Source organism: Suricata suricatta, chromosome 14 (genome assembly GCF_006229205.1).
Source record: "Suricata suricatta isolate VVHF042 chromosome 14, meerkat_22Aug2017_6uvM2_HiC, whole genome shotgun sequence".
NCBI lineage: Eukaryota > Metazoa > Chordata > Mammalia > Carnivora > Herpestidae > Suricata > Suricata suricatta.
The window spans coordinates 69382654-69402318 of NC_043713.1; the positions used below are offsets into that span (position 1 = coordinate 69382654).

Sequence of the window (19665 nt, forward strand, 5' to 3'; positions counted from 1 at the left end):
GCATGACTTGTCATTTTAGCCATTCCAAGAGGTCTGTAGAGGTATCTGAATGTACTTTTTTAACTTGCCATTTCCCTAATGGCTGAGGATGTTCAGCATCTTTTCATGTGCTTATTTGGTTTCTGTATATGTTCGGTGAAATGTTCAAATATTTTGCCCCATTTCTCATTAGGTTGTGCTCTTGCTTTTGAGTTTTGAGGGCTCTTTATATAATCTGGCTACAAGTCCTTTGCAGGATAGGTGATTTGCAGATGCTTTCTCCCATGTTGTGGTTTGTCCTTTCAAAGACTCAAGAGGGGACTTCTACATATTTATTCTTGTTATAAAAGATTCAGATGACACAAAAATATCTAGAATAAAAACTACGTGTTCTGGTTTACCTCCTGTCACCTCCCCCAGCTGTTGACAGTTTGGTGAGAATTTTTCCAATCTTTTTTATAGTATCATAATTTTCTAGTAAGTATATATGTTTAGAAAGGGACATTTAAATATTAATATGTACTTTGGGACAGCTGGGTGGCTCAGTTGGTTAAGCATCCGATTTTGGCTCAGGTCATGATCTCAAAGCTCGTGAGTTTGAGCCTCATGTCAAGCTCTCTGCTAACAGCTCAAAGCCTGGAACCTGCTTTGGATTCTTTATCTCCCTCTTGCTGTGCCCTTCTCCCACTCGTACCATCTCTCTCTCTCTCTCTCTCTCTCTCTCTCTCTCTCTTTCAAAAATAAATAAACATAAAAAATACTGATATGTACTTTAAAATTAGTTCTGTTACTTTTCAGGCAATTAGTTGCATTTCAAAGAATTTTTCTGTTTTTTCTTTCAGACACTTATAGGGAAAAATCATTGTTTTTTTCTTAAAGTGGTGAATTTTGATGTATCCTAGGTCATATTCCGGAAAGCTATGATTTGAAGAAGGAAATTCCAGATAACGATGACTGATGAGTGAAATAAACTTTAAATAGGTCATAAAGATTTCTCCAGTTAGTTGAAGTGATTTGAAATGTGGCCATTTTCTTAAAATAAATGGTGGGTTGCTTTTTGTTGGGGGGGTGTGTGTGTGTGTGTGTGCGCGCGCGCGCCCATGAATGCCAGTGCCAATGGACTCATTGGGCAAAGAATGGTATTGATAACCTCAGAGTAAAGTTCTGGCTCATTCCCAAGTTTTAGAGTGCTCATTTTTCTTTGATTGATTCTTTTGTGCTGTTTGAAATATTCAGCACAGAATTTGTTCTTGGTTCACATTTTATTTTTAGCTATGATTTTGAGGTTTTTCAACCATTACTGGCCAGTACTTTTCTTTCTTGCTTTTTTTATTTTTCAGAATGAACCTCATTAAAACAAGCTGTTTTCATTTTTCCATAGGTATGAATCCTAGGACCCAAAACAAGGATTCTCTAGAGGACAGTGTTTCTACCTCTCCAGACCCAAGTAAGAGGGAGCAACTGACTGGGGTGGGGTCAGGGCATGAGGCAGTGTGGGGGAGCCCTGTGGGAAGTCCACACATCTCTGAGGTACCAGAAGGCAATCTGGTAAAGGAAAGTTCTTCAGCCTCTTCAATGAAAAGTGAAGAGAGGAGTGGCCAAATAACCTCTTCTGGAATGTGATTCACCGGCATATGGGAAGGGTAATGGAATTCCCCTGAGGCCCATATGCTGATCCAGAACTGGCCTTAGCCCTTAAAGGCCTTGTGATGGCCCTGGAGAACAAAGGAATAAGAGGGACTAGACCTGTTTACACACCTGTAGTTGAAATTGTTTGACTGGGTTGCATTTTTTAAAATCATCTTTATCTATTAAAATATCTGTGCAGGAACAGCACATCTAAATATCTACAATAGCAGAGTACCAGAAAAAAAAAATCCTACCAACTGATAGACTTTATTATTTTACTTAACTATGACCAGTAGATATACATTATTGAATCTTTTTTTCCCCATTTATGATTAACTCAGTAATCTTTTTACTACTTTTTCAGACCCCTCATATTAGTCTTTTTTTCTTTTTTTATTATTAAAAGTTTTTTAATGTTTATTTTTGAGAGACAGGGGCACCTGGGTGGCTCAGTCGGTTAAGCCTCCAACTTCGGCTCAGATCAGATCTCACGTTCGTGGATTCGAGCCCCACGTTAGGCTCTGTGCTGACAGCTAGCTCAGAGCCTGGAGCCTGCTTCTGGTTCTGTGTCTCCTTCTCTCTCTGCCCCTCTCCCTCTCATGCTCTGTCTCTCTCTGTATCAAAAATAAATAAAACATTAAAAAAAATTAAAAATATATTTTTGAGAGACAGGGCATGAGTGGGGGAGGGTCAGAGAGAGAGAGGAGACACAGAATCTGAGGCAGGCTCTAGGCTCTGAGCTGTCAGCACAGAGCCCAATTTGGGGCTTGAACTCATGAACCACAAGATCAGGGCCTGAGCCCAAGTTGGACACTTAACTGAGCCACCCAGGCACCCCTATTTTTTTTGAGAGAGAGAGAGAGAGCGAGCACGCTCATGCACTAGAGGGACCTTTCTTTCTGCCTCTCCCCAGCTTGTGCACACAAACACGCAAACGTGCATGTGCTCTCTCTCTCTCTCTCTCTCAAAATAAATATATAAAGCATTTTTAAAAAATGACTAGGGGCTCCTGGGGAACTCAGTCCATTAAGCATCCAACTCTTGATTTCTCAGCAGTTGTGAGATCAAGCCCCACATCAGGCTCTGCACTAAATGTGGAGCCTGCTTAAGATTCTCTCCTTGCCTCCCTTGCAGAAAGAAAGGGAGAGAGAATCTCAAGCAGGCTCCACACTATCAGCACAGAGCCCAATGTGGGGGTCAGACCCAGGAACTTCGAGATCATGACCTGAGCTGAAACCAAGAGTTGGATGCTTAACCAACTGAGTCACCAGGTGCCTCTCCCCCAGTCATTTTTTTTTTTTTAAATATGGAACGCTTCACGAATTTGCGTGTCATCCTTGCGCAGGGGCCATGCTAATCTTCTCTGTATCGTTCCAATTTTAGTATATGTGCTGCCGAAGCGAGCACTCCCCCAGTCATTTTTAATACCAGTATCAAACACATTACATCCCAGTTTGAATAATCATTTATGATTGATGATCATTTTTGGGTGGTTTCTAGTTTTTTAGCAATAATATTGAATTCAGATGTAATACACGGTGCAGTAGGTATATTTTTTTCTTTCAGTTCACATCCTGGACTATATTTCCCCCAAAGTATGGTTGCCAGGTTGATTGTTTTCCAGAAGGCTGCCAACAATGAATAGATGAGCCTATTTTTTCTGTACAATCCTAGCACTGCATTTTGGAATCGTGTTTATCATTGCCAATTAATGGTTCTGTTGTGGGTCTTCCTCAAGCCTTCTTTATGGGAATTAAGATATTGGAGTTAGAAAAGAGGCCACACTATTTGCCCAGGAAAAAAACATCATTAAACTAAGAATCAGGAACTTTTCTCACCATGGGATTTTGGACCAGGGATTTGAATCTTTGTATCTTGGTATGTGCCCAGCAGAAAACATTTCTGAAAGATGTTTATGATCCAGAGGGTCAGGAAGCTAATGAGAGCCAGAACAATCTAAGACAGCATAAAGATACAACTGTCTTCTGCTTCTAGCTTCCTTCTGTGGTTTTGATTGGATGTCTTCCTTCTGCTACTGATTTTACCTGGGAAGTAGGAATAAGCTTACTCCTTCATCTGCCATATTGGGAAATTGGGGTGATAGTTAGGTTCTTTTGGATTATGATCTTTTAATTCTTGAAGTGTTAATGAGTTAACAAGGCCTATGTATAGTAAAACTCATATAATCAGAGAGTGGAATGGTGGTTGCCAGGGGCTTAAGGGGAGGTGGAAGTGAGGAGCTGCTAGACCGTGGGATGTAATGTTCCAGTTATACATGATGAAAAAATCCTAGAGATCTGCTGCACAACATTGTGCCCAAGTCAACATTCCTGTGTTGTACGCTTAAGAATGTGCTGGGAGTAGCTCTCATGTTAAGTGTGCTTACCACTCTAAAATAGAATTCAAACAAACAAACAAACAAAATACCCTAGACCTGTGTAGACCATGGAATTAGTCCTGTTGCAGGTCAAATCATCTTTCCTAAGGCAGTGGTGCTACATGGGGCGCGTTTCCCACTATGACTTAACACGTGCATCGGGTCCTCTTCTTGCCCTTTAACTCTGGGTTCATTGGGACTCTGTTGTATTGGGTAGTATGTGTATGTCACTATATGGTGGAAGGATCCCTAAGCAGAGAGGCTTCTGATTGAGTAACCTCTGCGAGGTTCTACTTGGCCTGGTGTTTAAAGGGGTCAGTGATGTCGCGGTACCTGCTCCCAGGAGGCCATACGCCGGCTGATGAGATAGGGTGAATGAGACAGCAGTGAATCACGATGTAAGCTGCATTAGCACTGTGCAAAAGATAAGGTGTTATTTATTTATTGTTTATTTTGAGAGGGAGGGAGTACACACGTGTTCGTGCAGGTGTGACCTGGGGAGGGTCAGAGAGAGATGGACAGAGAGAGAATCCCAAGCAGGTTCCACACTTAGCGCAGAGCCCAATGTGGGGCTCAGTCTAATGACCATGAGATCATGACTTGAGCCAAAATCTAGAGTTGGGTGCATAACTGACTGAGCCATCCTGTCACCCCAAAGACAAGATGTTTAAGGTGTCCCTTGCTTGATACTCAGAGGCAAAGTCATGGAGTGTTTCTGCTTCATATTGTTCTTGTATAAATATTTGAAAAATAATACTTGCTTAAATTACTTAAAGAGATAACTGCCCTATTACCTTAAGTCAGTGATTCTCAGCTAGAGATGATTTTGCTCCGTGGGGGGACAGGTGGCAACATCTGCAGACATTTTTGTTTTCACAGCCAGGAGTTGCCACTGGCATCTAGTAAAAGTAGAGTCCAGGGACGCTGTTCAACATCCTACAATACAAAGGATAGCCCCCCATGACAAAGAATTATCCAGTCAAAAATGTTAGTAGTGCCAAGGTGAAGAAACCCTGCTTTAACCAAAGAGCCCGCGATTCAGGACAGATCCATGTTATCGGGCCCACTCTGCTGATGGCAGCTTTCATTCACAGATTGATAAAGTCTGTCTCTTGAAGTTCTGGCCTTATAACTTTCCCAGACATCCTTCTTTGATTTCTCCTCCTACCCTTTTGGATCTGTGACCTATTTTTGCAATTCTGAAAGTATTCCTGTATTCTGCTACCATGTGCTGTTCGCTCCAAAACCTGGCTGAGCTCTTCTTTCCCCACCAGCCACTCTGCAGTCCTCCAGAGAGGCTCTGGCTTGAGCCTGTCTTCTGCTCTTGGAACGTTGATTTGCTTTGATGCGTAACACTGCCTGTCCTGCCCTACGGTAACCTCACTGGCACTGTGGCTGTAGCTTAAGATCAGCAGAAAATGAAAAATATCAGCTGTAAATCCCATTTGCATGGCGGGATTGGATAAGCACTTGCACTGCATTATCTAACAAACTCTGTTTCTCTCTTTCTCCCTCCCCCACCCTCTTTCTTCTTCTCTCTCCGTTTCCTGGCAATTTTGTCGCCTTTCACTGTGAACTCCTTCCCCCCAACCCACCCATGTCCCACATCTGCCCTGGTGACCACACGTACCTTTCTCCCCTGTTACATGAGGCAGTTCTGACCCTGTCTGCCCCCCCTGTAGTGCCAGGCTTCTGTTGCACAGTTGGAGTGGACTGGAAGTCTCTCACTACTCCGGCGTGTCTCCCCCTCACCACCGACTACTTCCCTGACCGCCAGGGCCTGCAGAACGACTACACGGAGGGCTGTTACGATCTCCTCCCAGAAGCAGACATCGACAGGTCAGTGTCAGAGGAGGGTTTTTGGTATGCGTCAAAACACTGCATTTTTAAGTCTGTGTCCTCCTTTTCTGTGTAGAGAATTTTATGAAGTAAGAACTGTCCATTTTTTCTGTAGTTTTATTGACGTTACCTCCTTTAGCCATTTGTTCTCATTGATCTTTTTTCATATTTTTCTATTGCAGTTATTCTGGACACACTAAATCTGATCATTAAAAAATTGTTTTTTTAAGTTAAAAACATTTTTTTTAAATTTTAGAATGAGAGAGTGCACTAGCTGGAGAGAGGGGCAGAGGGAAGGAAAGAGAGAAATTTTTTTTATTTAAAAAAATGTTTATTTAGGGGGTACCTAGGTGGCTTCATCACTTGAGTGTCCGACTTTGGCTTAGGTCCTGATCTCATAGTTCGTGGGTTCGAGCCCTGCATCAGACTCTGTGCTCTGTGCTGACAGCTCAGAGCCTGCAACCTACTTTGGATTCTATGTCTCCCTCTCTCTCTGCCCCTCCCCTGCTCGAACTTTGTCTCTGTCTCTGATAAATAAATAAATGTAAAAAAAATTTTTTTAATGTTTATTTATTTTGAGAGAGAGTGTGTATGCACAAGCAGGAGAGAGGGGCAGAGAGAGAGGGAGAAAGAGAGAATCCCAAACAGACTCATACTGTCAGTGCGGAGCCTTACGTGGGGCTCAGTCTCACAACTGTGGGATCATGACCTGAGCTGAAATCAAGAGTCTGAGACCCAGGTGCTTGTAGAAAGAGAGAATCTTAAGCAGGCTCCATGCTCAGTGTGGAGCCCCAAATGGGGCTTGATCCTACAACTTTGGGATCATGACCAGAACCAAAATCAAGAGTTGGACGCTCAACTGACTGAGTCACCCAGGCACCCCTGATCTTCTTTTCTGAGATTAGCTATTAGCTCTTACTTGCCTCCTTCTGCCTCTTTGAACTGATCATTTCTCCCAAAAATGGTTTGTAGATTGTTAGTTTTATGAACCACCATAGAATAGTTATCAGGGCTGGCTTGTGGGGTCAAAGCAAAAACAGAGGATGGGAGTGTGGACTCTGAGTGTCACTCTGACCTGGGCCAAGCACACCCATGTGAACAGACCATCTGTTTTCTCAGGAGGGACGAGGAGGGTGTGCAGATGACGGCCCAGCAGGTGTTTGAAGAGTTCATCTGCCAGCGTCTCATGCAGGGCTATCAAATCATAGTGCAGCCCAAGGCACAGAAACCCAACCCTGCCGTCCCGCCCCCACTGAGCAGCAGCCCGCTCTATAGCCGAGGTGAGTTTTTCTCTGGGGACTTGTATTTTTTTCTTTTCAACGAAATTTGTGCAAGTATGTTCTCAAGATGGTAGGGAATAGACAGATTTAGGAGTAATTATTTTTCCACGCAAAATTTTTTTCTTTCTGAATTTTACTTTACATGAGAAATATTGTCTCCACTAGGCCCAAATTTATATTAAAATTCTCTTTCATCTACCACTGTCCTTTAAAGAAGAGGATATGACCAAGTTCAGGAGTGTTATAGCCTGGCTTTAGCAACACCCTGGAGTAGCAAGCAACTGAGCCAGGACTGAACTGTCAGAGTATATAGTGAATATTTTAGACCCAATATTTATTTCTAGCACAGTACCTGGCACACAGCGGGTTCTCAGATGTTATATAAACCTGAGGTTTATACTTTTTTCCCCCCACTATATTCTGGACTCATCTTCTCTTGTTTGTCACTGAAGCTTAGCACATTGAAGCAAAAATGGATCATCTGTGAGTGGCAGAGACTAGTAAGTGACAGAGACTCAGTGATGCCAGTTGAGTTACAACCAGGCTCTGGAGAGCTCTTCTTAAATAAGTCAGGTAGAGAGAATTAAGTATGGGTGCCTAGAACCGGAAAGCAGTGATCATTTCCCAGAACAATTAGTGAGTACCCACTAATTAGTTAGGCTCCTGCTTCCTCCTGTAGCTAATGAAATTTCTCACTTTCCTAACCTCCCAGCTCAAAACATCAGATCATCTTTGGCTCCATTAAAGTACCTCAGGCCAGAATCAAAGATGTGTGGACCTCTGAGAGAGAGCTTGGTGGGCTATCCGGTCCAGGCCTTGTTGCTTATGATGAAGCTTTGGACTCTCTCTGGATTTTCTTGAAAGCCCATTATGTTTTTTTATATCACTTGTTGCCTTCTTTTTATGTTCTAAACTGCATTGAATAGTAATCTTCTTGAGTGCCAGGACTATGTTTTCATTCTTTACAATAGAGATCACCGTACCTGGTGTACAACAGTTGTGCCTGGGTTGATAAATATATTCATTCATTCATTCATTCATTTATTCATTCATTCAACAGTATTTTTGAAGCCCCTGCTCTGTGAGGCATTTATAGCCCAGTGGGGAAATTAACATTAATCATACTATGAAATAATATAATTCCTTATTGTCATAACGACTGTGAAGGAAAAAATCAAAGGGCTGTAGGATATTTAACATAGGTCTTGATCTGGTCTGGAGGGTCAGGGATGGCTTCCTTGAGGAGGTGATGTTTGAGGTGAGACCTAAACCAAGTGCAAGAGTTACTAAGAAGAGAACTAGGGTAGGAGTATGTGGGAAGGGCATGCCAGGCAGAGGGATTAGCATGTGCAAAGGTTCTGTGGCAGGAGGAACAGTGACACCTTCTGGGCACCAAAAAGATTAGTCGGATGGAGCACAGGGAGTAGCTGGAGATGTGGCCAGACATGTCAGGAGACTCAGGCCTTACAGCGCCATGTGAAGGATTTTGTTCTTCATCCCAGGAGTAGTGGAATGAATTCATATTTATATAGTGTCAGTGGCCCCATCCAGCTTTCCTACCTGCTTTTCTCTAGAATAGCCCTTAGAGGTTCATAATTCCTCTGTCATCCAGTTCTGCTCTGGCTGATTCATGAGCCTCATGTCATGGTTAGTCTACTCACCTGACCATACTCTTTCTGGCTATTTTTTCCTTCAACAAATATAATACGTTTATTTCCGTAGTAACAGAAATGGTATTATTGTTGTTTATTAATTATTGGAAAAGTGACCATCATAAGTAAGATTGCTTCTGATTGAAGATTTGTTGACTACCACTTATGAGAGAGACCCTGTTCCAGTAGTGAACAGAATAGCCTCAGTCCTGTCCTCAAAGTTTATTGTCTACTGGGCAAGACAAGCATTAAACTAATAAACCACAGGTATTTATTTGATCACAGATTGTGAAGAGTACTGTGCAAGATAAAAACAGGGACTAATTTATTTTTTTATTCTTTCCTTTTTTTAGTTTATTTATTTAGTGAACACGTAGGGGAGGAGTGGGGGGTGGGGCAGAGAATCTGAAGCGGACTCTGTGCTGACAGCAGAGAGCCCAATGTGGAGCTCTAACACTTGAACTGTGAGATCATGACTTGAGCTAAAGTCGGACACTTAACTGACTGAGCCACCCAGGTGCCCCAAAACAGGAACTAATTTAGAGTGGGGTGTCAGTACTGTGCTAGGTGCTCATGAGCATTATTCCGTGACTTTGTCTTTCTTACAGCCATCAGAGGATTGTTGCAAGAAAGAAGGAATGCAGAGATGGGGGGTCCTTTTTCTAGTTGCAGAAAATGAGACTCAGAGATGTTTGGTATCCAAGGGCACACTGCTGGCAAATGAAGGTGCTGGGGTCTAACCCAGAGTTCCCCAGTCAAACCCCGGCCTCTTATAGGCAGACTGCCTGCCGTCCCTCACTGTCACCTGGGAAATTTTGCATTCCCAGTGAGGGTCCTTTCAACCTCTGCCATCCTCTCGTCCTGACAGCTCCATGCTGCCTGCCCTGTGTGACTGTCACTCAGAACTGCGCAAGAGGACCCTATTTCATCTCTAGATCACAGGAATCTTGTCTTGGCTCAGTTGGCCATTGAGACACTATTTTATCTCTCTTAAAAGCTTATAATTTTCTTGATTCCTCAATTTCCCTCTTTCTTGTGCACAATTCAATTCAACTAATATATTTTTGAATACCTGCTGTGGGCATGGCAGTTTGTCAGGTGCTACAGAAAATTTAAAGATAAACAAGATTTGGGCCCTGGCCTCCTAGAACTTCCATCTTTAAAGGGTGTGAGACATGCACATGTGGAGCCATATTCAGGGTAAAATTCAGACTGCTGCTGAGATCTGCTAGCTTTCTGGAGCAGTGGTGATTGGATGGTGACCTTAAATGATCTGTAGCATCTTGATGGTGGCCCAGAAAGAGAAGGCAGAAAAAATAATAGGAGCAAATGTTTAGAGAAGAAAATTATAACTGAAGCATGGTTCGGGGTGCCTGGGTGGTTCAGTCAGTTAAGCATCTGACTCTCACTTTTAGCTCAGGTCATGATCTCATGGTTTATGAGATCGAGCCCCACATTGGGCTCTGTGCTGACAGCATAGAGCCTGCTTGGGGTTCGCTCTCTCTCTCTCTCTCTCTCTCTCTCTCTCTCTCTCTCTGCCTCTCCCTGGCTTTTGCTTGCGCTCTCTCTTTCTCTCTCTCTCTCTGTCTCTCTGTCTGTCACTCTTTCTGTGTGTCTCTCTCAAAAAAAAAAAAAAAAGACTAAAGCATGGTTATAGTGGTGTGGGAGTCATGGAAACTAAAGCTAGGCCGCCTGCCACACTGAGGGTGAGGACCTTAACTGCCAGGGTGGCAGCTTGTGCTTTAATGGAGTGGAGTTTCATTTCAGTCCCAGAGTTGACTCTTAGCCCATTAACATCTAATCCAGAACATTCCTTCTCCAAAGCTGAGGAATCAGGCTGTTCAGCTTTGAGGTATATTCTGGATGCTATCAGCACCCCGAGCTCTAATCTGCTGCTGGCTGGTTTAGTAACAGAAAATTCTGCCAACCTCAGGACCTTTTTTTTTTTTTTTAAACGAAAAATAAGTCTTTTCCATGAATCCGGTCCTCAAAAGTTACCTCTTTTGTTTCTCCTTTTTCTGACTATATATAGAAGAGAAGCAATTGCCTTTATATTAAAGGAATGATTCTCAACTAGATGAGGAAATGATTTTCGCCCCCTCTGTTAGGCCTTGTGTCCCGAAACCGCCCTGAAGAGGAGGACCAGTACTGGCTGAGTATGGGCAGAACGTTCCACAAAGTGACGCTGAAGGATAAGATGATCACAGTGACACGTTACCTTCCCAAGTGAGTCCTTGGAAATTTAAGGTTTTCATCTACTGTCCCGAATTGTGGCCACACACTAACTTGTGTTTACAACGCATACTGTGCACATAGTGAATTATGTGCGTGACACATAATTAAAACCAAGATAGGCTGATTTGCTTTTCCTTTTCTTGGAATTATTGTTTTGTTTTGTAGGATTATTTTATGGTTATAGTTCCCTTGCTTCTAAAAGGGATTTGATTCAGCTTATGATATTTATCCTGATTCTTAGCAAGCCAATTAAAAGTAAAGAATGGGAGGGTAAAAGAATAAAAAAGTTAAAAAAATTTTTTTATGTCTTTATTTTATTTTGAGAGACAGCAGTGAGCAGGGGAGGGGCAGAGAGAGAGGGAGACACAGAATCTGAAGCAGGCTCCAGGCTCTAAGCTGTCAGCACAGAGCCCGACGCAGGGCTTGAACCCATGAACCCTGAGATTATGACCTGAACCGAAGTCAGACACTTAACCGACTGAGCCACCCAGGCACCCCAAGAATGTGAAAGTTTAAGAACTAAGAAATTTCTGTTTCCAGTCTTCTGGGATGAGTTGGTTACTGCACTTAAGTGTTGAAATGCCAAGGATGGTGCTAAGTATATGGGGAGATAGAAAGGTCCAGAAGAATTAGAGGAGAGGGAATTCTCTTTTGGATTTCTGAGCATGTCCTTTGTTTTTCAGGTACCCTTATGAATCTGCCCAGATCCATTACACCTACAGCCTCTGCCCTTCGCACTCGGACTCAGAGTTTGTCTCCTGTTGGGTGGAATTCTCCCATGAGCGGCTAGAGGAATACAAGTGGAATTACTTAGATCAGTACATCTGTTCTGCTGGGTCTGAGGACTTCAGGTCAGAGTGTGTGCTTTGGCTTTCCATCTGGCTGTGTGGGGGGTACCTGAATTTTAACACATCTGTCCTTTTTTCTGATTACAAGATGATGCTTGCTTTAGAAAACATGGAAGAACAAAAGCACACCTGCACTGGGTTACAAAACAGTGATGAGGTGGGTGGTGGTGATGATTGCACAGCATTAAAGACGTGTACACTTCAGGATGGTTAAAGTGGCACATTTTGCTATGTATGTTTTACCACAGAACAACAATGACAGAAACTTCAGTGATGAAATGTTCTTTGTTGGAATGTCAGCATAGATTATGTTCTTTACCTTTTCCTGACTGCCTGTGGTGTCTCACGTTTGATTCTTAATTTTTATGTGTGACTTACGATTGTGACGATAAACAGCCACAACCCCACTGGGCCCGGCTGCACAGAAGCATTCTGACATCTCTGAGATATAAAGTAAAAGCACCTTTTGTGGTCTGCTTCCAAAGGTTGTGTTTTAAATGAAGCCATGAGAGGTTGCATCAGATGAATACTTCCTCAAGGGGAGCTTGCCCGTCACATATTGACTCTGAGGACAGGGTCGAGATGGGGTGTTCATTAGGTGTGCTTTTATTATTTGCTTTTGTTCACTCCCACCCCCTTTTCTCCCTTTGGCCCTCCACAGCTTAATTGAGTCTCTGAAGTTCTGGAGGACCCGCTTCCTGCTGCTGCCAGCCTGTGTCACTGCTACCAAGCGCATCACAGAGGGGGAAGCCCACTGCGACATCTATGGGGAAAGGCCCCGGGCGGACGAGGAGGAGTGGCAGCTCCTGGATGGTTTTATCCGCTTTGTGGAGGGTTTGAACCGGATCCGTAGGCGGCATCGTTCAGATCGCATGATGCGGGTAGGACTCGGTGGGCCCTTTGGGGGCTATGCTTGGTCTCCTATCTCAGGGGCCTCTCTTTGGCCAGTTTATTTACTCTACAACTGTCCACGATTTATCTTAACTCTGAAACGGTGTGTTCTCCTCCAGTGCAGAGAGAAGGAGGGAGGGATAGAATACAGGCAGTCAGTGGGCAGTGTTCTGTGGCCTGGAGCCACCCCTGCCTACCTGAGGACACACAGCTTCTTCACACGTTCCCTGGATGAGACCCTGTGTCAAGCCCAGCTGCTTCTACTGGATTGCTGAGTAAAAGTCACTCAGGAGGGTAGCGGCAGTGATACTTGCTTAACTCTCATATCACTTTAGGAATTTCCAGCACCTTGGGCATTCATTCAGCCCCACTCTACCCAGTGAGGACACTGAGGCTCATAGGGTTATGGGATATACCTGGGGACACCCAGCCAATACAAGGCAGATCTGGAAGTGTGTGTGTGTGTGTGTTTGCGTGCGTGCATGTGAACAGGTCTGTGGATTTTAACAGAGGTATAGATTCGTGTAATGCTACAACTAGGATACAGAGTAGTTCTGTCGCTCCCGAAAAAGCTCCCTTGTGCCACCCTTTATAGTCACATTCTGCTCCCATCTATACCCCCTGGCAGCTACTGGCCTTTTCTCCATCACTGTACTATTGTCTTTTCCAAAAGTCATATACACAGAATCATATAATGTGTAACCTTTTGAGAACCTGCCTTCTTTCACTCAGCATAATGCCTCTGGGATTCACCCAAGTTCATACAGTTTGTGGCTTGTATTAGTAGTTCATTCCTTTTCAGTGTGAGTAGTGATATTTCATCAGCTGTGCTTTTAAGCCCAAGTTCCATGTTCTTCCCCCCACAATGGCTATCCTTTGTACACAGCATTGCTTATAATTAGGAGCATTTCTGAAAGACCTTGCATGGTAGAAAGAACTTTGGTTTTGAATCCAGATGAATAGGGCTTGAACACTAGCTTCAGTGAGATTTGGGATAAGTTACTTAACTTCTCTGGGACTCAGTTTCTTCTTCCATGTTTTAGGTAGAACATCATTTACTTCCTGGAGGTGCCACGAGGGTCAGGTGATCTGTAGAACCCATCTCAAAGAGGCAGTTTGTTTTGAGCTGACAGGCATTTGAACCTTCAGTTGAAGTGAAAAGCAGTTTTAAGCATTTACTGAATAGCAAGAACCCATGTCACTCACCTCTGTTAATTGGATTCACAGAGCCGCATGGAGCACAACAGATACAGCAGGCACGCTCTGGCTTTGAGTGGCCTCTGCTGAGGGAGCCCACGTGGACTGATGGCCTTGTCTCCTCTTCTCTGCTTTAGAAAGGGACCACCATGAAAGGCTTACAGATGACTGGGCCCATTGCCACACACTCCCTTGAGTCGACTGGCCCTCCAGTTGGGAAGAAGGGAACCTCAGCTCTGTCTGCCCTGTTGGAGATGGAGGCCAGTCAGAAGTAAGTGCCTGCTTGGGAAGAGACTCATTCCCACCCTGCAGGCTCCAAAGGTTTTCAATGTGCCCCACCTTGTGAGTGGGGGTGAAATATTGTTTCTATTTGCAAGGAGCCTGAAATTAAGAAAAAGACACATACATGAGAAGAAAGCTGGGTTAATACCTAGTAAGTATCAAATAACATGAAATATGCCAGAAATTATAAACTTGCAATCTGGGACTTAATTTGAACTAATACATTTGGTTTGGCCCATAAAGTGGAGTTTGTTTCTAGGAGTTGTTTTTTTTTTTTAAATAGATTTTATAATTTAGAGCATTTGTAGGTTCAAAGCAAACTTGAATGGAAGGAACAGAGATTTCTTATATGCCCTGTCTCCACACCTGCACAGTTTCCTCCATCGTCAACATCCCCTACCAGAGTGGGACATTTGTTATAACTGATAAATCTCCATTGACACATTATCACCCAGTATTCATAGTTTACATTACAGATCACTCTTGGTGTTATACGTCCTATGGGTTTAGACAAATTTGAAATGACATGTAGCCACCATTACAGAATAGTTTCACTGCCCTAAAGATATAAAAATATTTTTAAAATATCTGAACCACAATTTTTTAGTTTGAAGATTTCATATACAAATGTGGATTTTATATGAATTTGTATGTGAAAAGTGTATAGTTTACACAGCATGATGCATGATTATATTATTCATAAGACAATATATTGCAGATAATGTGACACAATACTGTATTATAGATAATAGATAAAGTCCAGCCTTTCTAGAAATAGAAGAGCTTCAATTATAGTACTGGGTCCACATGCACACCCAGCCATGGGAGGCCTGGCACTTTGGGAATGGGCACATGCCCTCTGGTTTACCAGAGAACAGTGCACCTTCTAGTCTTGGATTTGTCTTGCCCCGTTAGGCGTGTGATCTGGCTGGCTTCTCTAAGCATTTGTGTGGTCCCTTCATAAACAGTATGTGCTCCATTTCCCAGGATACTGGTGGGGCCACATCTTGCCTGAGAGGGCAGTGACAGTGTCTCAAGAGGTGGGATTTGAGTTGGCCTTGCAGGAAAGGAAGCATCTATACAGAGGCAGGGGGGAACTTGGACAAGAGGAGAAAACACCTCTGTGGGCAGGTGTCCCCCACTCTGGGAGCCTTCCAGGCCCCCTCGCCCTTCCAGCCAACTCAGATTCTGTGCTTCCCAGCATCCCAGATCAACATCTGTCAGAGCCCTTACCAGAACTCTACCAAGGTTTACTCACTTTCCCCCTGACTTGCCTGTACTCTGAGGGCACAGGCTGTGTGTTGTGCCTGGCACATAGTATGTGCACAATAAATAGTCCTAGAATGATAGAGGAAGGATGTTGAAGGTCCTTATACAGAGATTAGGGGAAGCTAGACCTTATCTGTCTGGCATAAGGGGCCATGTTGGGCCAAGCAGGAAGCTGCATAGAGTGGGCTTTCCAAAAATAGCACTGAGTGAGCTTGAGGCATAGTAGAGGTACAATTGGAAAGACAGGTGGGAAGTTGGATGCCAAGCTGTCCTTACATATTCTCATAGCAAAATGGATCCTTTGCAACTTTTTTTTTAATGTTTCTTATTTATTTTTGAGAGAGAGAGAGAGAGAGACAGCGGTGAACAGGGGAGGGTCAGAGAGAGAGGAAGATACAGAATGTGAAGCAGGCTCCAGGTTCTGAGCTGTCAGCACAGAGCCTGACGCAGGGCTTGAACCCACAAACCATGAGATCACAACCTGAGCTGAAGTTGGATGCTCAACTGACTGAGCCACCCAGGCGCCCCATTTTTTTTTTAATGGAAAATTTCAAACAGGTAAAGTAGACTAGTGTAATAAATCCCTGTTTCCCTATCATTGCAGCTTTGATGATTATCAACTCATGGTCAATCTTACAATATTCCACCTGCTGTCACGTTCCTTTTCATTCTTTATTAAGTTTCAGGTATTGTATCTCTTCATCTGTAATATTGCAGTATGTATCACTGAAAGTGAAGTACTCCTTAATCCTTTTTAAGTTTATTTATTTATTCTGAGAGAGAGAGCACGTGTGAGCAAGAGAGGGAAAGCGTGGCGGTGGGGGGGGGGGGGGGAATTCCAAGTAGGCTCTGTGTTGTCAGCACAGAGTTCAGTGCAGGGCTTGATCCCAACTGTGAGATTATGGCCTCAGTCAAAATCAAGAGTCAGACACAACCAACTGAGCCACCCAGGTGCCCCAAGAAGTACTCCTTTAAAAAAAGAACAAAAAAAGGTGCCTGGCAGCTCCGTCAGTTAAGCATCTGACTTTGGCTGGTTCATGAGTTCAAGTTCCACCTGGGGCTCTGTGCTGAGAACGCAGAGCCTGCTTGGGATTCTTTCTCTGCCCCTTCCCCACTTGTGCTTTCTCTCTCTCTAAAATACATAAACTTAAACATTAAAAAAAAAAAGATTAAAAATCCTAATACTGTAATTTACCTAAACGGTTATAGTCATTCCTTAGTATCATGCAATATACCATCAGTGTCTCTGCCAGAAGCGTTTTCAGAAATGAGCCCCATGTATAGAAAGGCCTGGTTGATGGGCCCCAAGAGGCAGAGACCCTTTGGCAGGCTCTCACTAGTCAGGCAAGAGGCCACAGAGGCTGGAGAGAGGGTGATAATGAACAGAAAAGTAGGGACATGGGGTGAAAAGGGAACCTGGCGAGGACACGGGCAGATGAGAGGAGGAGAACAGAGGTAGTTTGAGCTCATCACTAAGGGCACTGGGTCCTCTTCAGAAAATACCTTCATCTGACCAAGGGAAGACCCCAGAACTCAGCCCAGCAGGTTCTCCTGTAACTAATCACAGATCTTTCCTGCTGAAAAAAAGAACAAGGAACATATGTTGCTGGGAGGGGTGTGAAGCTGGGGGTGGGGGGAATCTTATTTTAATTTGTCAGTGAGTCATCCTTTAATACGCTCCAAGAAGCCTCTTTCTGCTCAGACTATAAGAGGAAGGATCTTTGGGGTGGTAGTGTACCCCAGTGTGAAGGGAGAGACTCTTGGCTAATCCCACAAGCAGGAGTCAGGACAGAGAGACTGGAGACTTATTCTCTCTCCAGATAACTGCTCTTGGGTGACTTGCTATGTTTTCTCAATGCAGGAGGTAGAGCAGAGGGAGCCAGACCTTTATATAATGTTAGTTCATGCAGCATTTTTTATTTGTATGGTTTGCTTTTGCTTTTGCTGCACCAAGCAGATCCAATTTTGTTTATTATGAAAAACAATGCTATAGCAGTATGGAAAAGAAGTTTTAAAACTTCGCCTGTACTCCTGTCATCTTACTATGAACTGCCTATTTTTTTCTAATTCTCTTCTGGTCTCTATCTAAGGTCATGTATGTTTAGTCAAGCTCTTATAGAAGATAGAGGCCCCAGAAGTCTCACCCTCCTGCTGATTGTCAGCATGGCTGGGACCAGTCTGGACAGCCGGTGCTGAAGATAACTCAATGACAGCAAAGTCAGAGCAGAGATATCCCCAAAAGGCAATTGTCACTGCTTCTGTGGAGGCTTGGCTGATAACCCCATCCTGGCAGAAGGCAGTATGCCTCCATATTTATTTTCACATATACATGTCTATAGTAGAACTAGTCTTTTGCTGTCAGGTCCCCTCTTTCTGAGCCATTAGATAAGGATCCTCCAAGGTCAAGGGTTTCATACTCACCTTTGAAATCCTGATTCCCAGTCCACAGGTCAACACATGAAAGGCAGCTCCCTAAATGGGGATTGTCACGTGCACCTGAGGAGACAGTGGAGAGTAACCAGGTCTTCCTCTCCCTGCAGCTTTGGGGAAGAGAATGAATGTCACAGTGTGCCTTTGTGGATGAGGCTCAAAGGAAAACACATTTAGATGTGGTAGAGACAGTGTGGTGTAGGGACATGGGAAAAAATTGAACATTTGTTCTGCTTTTCCTATATGAATTGCACCTCAGAGTGACTAAGTAATTGGTGTAGGGAAGTTTGTCTTTTCTCAGTATTGCAACTAATAGGTACAGAAGGAACGGTAAACTGTTACCATGTGTGATCTTTAATGGACTTCTGGATCTAACAGAGATCACTGAAGGCCACTAATATCACCAGAGAGAGACCGCCAGATATTACAGGCCTCCAGATCGATATACATAATGCCACTTAAGAAGAGTACTTGTCCAGAATTGAACCTGAATCTGCTCAAGCCATTAGACATAACTTCCAGTTCTCAGGAAGTACAAGGCACAAGAGGAACACGATAAACAATAAAGGGATAAAAATCAGCACATCCAGACTATGTGTAAATTTACAGGACAAATGAGCTATTCTCTTCAACAAAAAAATTGTAAAAATAAAGAGCAATGAAGAGGAATTTATGGCTTAAAAATTAGAGTTAAGAGATACAACTTACTGCAACATGGGGACCTTAATTGAATCCTGGTTTGAACAAACTGTACAAATAATTTTTGGGAGGCAGGGGAAATATTTGATATTAGAACATTTAAAAAATTTTAAGTGTGTTGAAATTGTAGTTACATTTTTTAAGTTATTTTCTTTTAGCAGTAGAATGGGTATTGAAGTTCTTATGGGTGAAATATGTGTGTTTCACTTCAAAATAATTGGGGTGTTTAGGTAAGGACTGTAGATGAAACATGATTGGTTCTATACTCCTGGGGCTGGGGTATGTAGGGACTCATTATCTTATCCTGTTTACTTTTGTATATATTTGAAATCTTAGCATAACAAAAAAAAACTAGAAAAAAGAGTATGACAGGTTACCATGGAAACTGATTTTTAATCTCTGGTATGAGATTACTTGACAGTCTGTAATAAACATGTCAGAATTTAGGAGTGGAGGAGTGTCGCAGACAGATCTTGGGGAGGCAGGCTGAGATGGAGTTTAACATGCAGAATGTTTATTAAGGAGAGGCCTTAGGCTCAGCACATTGTGGGGTGGAGGAGGAAGCAGGAGTGGATAGAGGGAGCAGCTCAGGTGCAGTGCAGGCCCAGTGACAGCCTTGGGCCACCTCACTCAAGTTCTAGAGCTAGAACAGCCTTCAGAGATGAGCCCAGTAGGACCAATATGACCAGATCTGTACACCCCCTTGTTGATCACTCATTGTCTGTGGGCAGCCGGTACAGGGAGGAGCTTGAACAAGGCTGCTCTGCAGCTGGGGGCTGTCCCCATAGGGGCTGACAGCTGATTAGGTTGGACAACATGCCCCGCTACTGTGCCAGCAAGGCCACAGCAGAGGGATCTGGGCAGTGCCTCACAGAATACACCACAAGAAGTATGTGTTACAGTAGTGATGAAGATTTAAGACTATAATGTGAGTCTCCTGAAATCTACCAAATAAAAAATCAGTGATATGTTGAAGCAATTTGGGGGAGTATTTAAGTTATGATAGCTTGTAATTGTTTTTAGTATAGGTAAAAAGAAAATGAATGTGGAAATATGCT

The 19665-nt window shown here is 43.4% G+C and overlaps 1 protein-coding gene and 1 non-coding gene across 9 annotated transcripts in view; one reads left to right on the forward strand and one right to left on the reverse strand.

Moving 5' to 3' along the window:
- The window catches only part of DEPDC5 (DEP domain containing 5), a 129978-nt gene that overhangs the window by 73097 nt on the left and 37216 nt on the right, over positions 1 to 19665 (forward strand). For 5 of the 8 annotated variants that reach the window (XM_029922052.1, XM_029922050.1, XM_029922053.1 and 2 more), the window contains 7 exons: positions 1361 to 1426; positions 5641 to 5824; positions 6944 to 7104; positions 10865 to 10982; positions 11675 to 11842; positions 12501 to 12720; positions 14065 to 14198. In XM_029922052.1, coding sequence (XP_029777912.1) covers positions 1361 to 1426; positions 5641 to 5824; positions 6944 to 7104; positions 10865 to 10982; positions 11675 to 11842; positions 12501 to 12720; positions 14065 to 14198 — 1051 coding nt within the window. The remainder of the gene's footprint in view (positions 1 to 1360; positions 1427 to 5640; positions 5825 to 6943; positions 7105 to 10864; positions 10983 to 11674; positions 11843 to 12500; positions 12721 to 14064; positions 14199 to 19665) is intronic. The other 3 variants (XM_029922054.1, XM_029922051.1, XM_029922055.1) reach the window with 1 other exon arrangement.
- On the reverse strand, positions 2909 to 3015 carry LOC115278539. Its single transcript, XR_003902946.1, has one exon. It is a non-coding gene; the product is annotated as a U6 spliceosomal RNA (small nuclear RNA).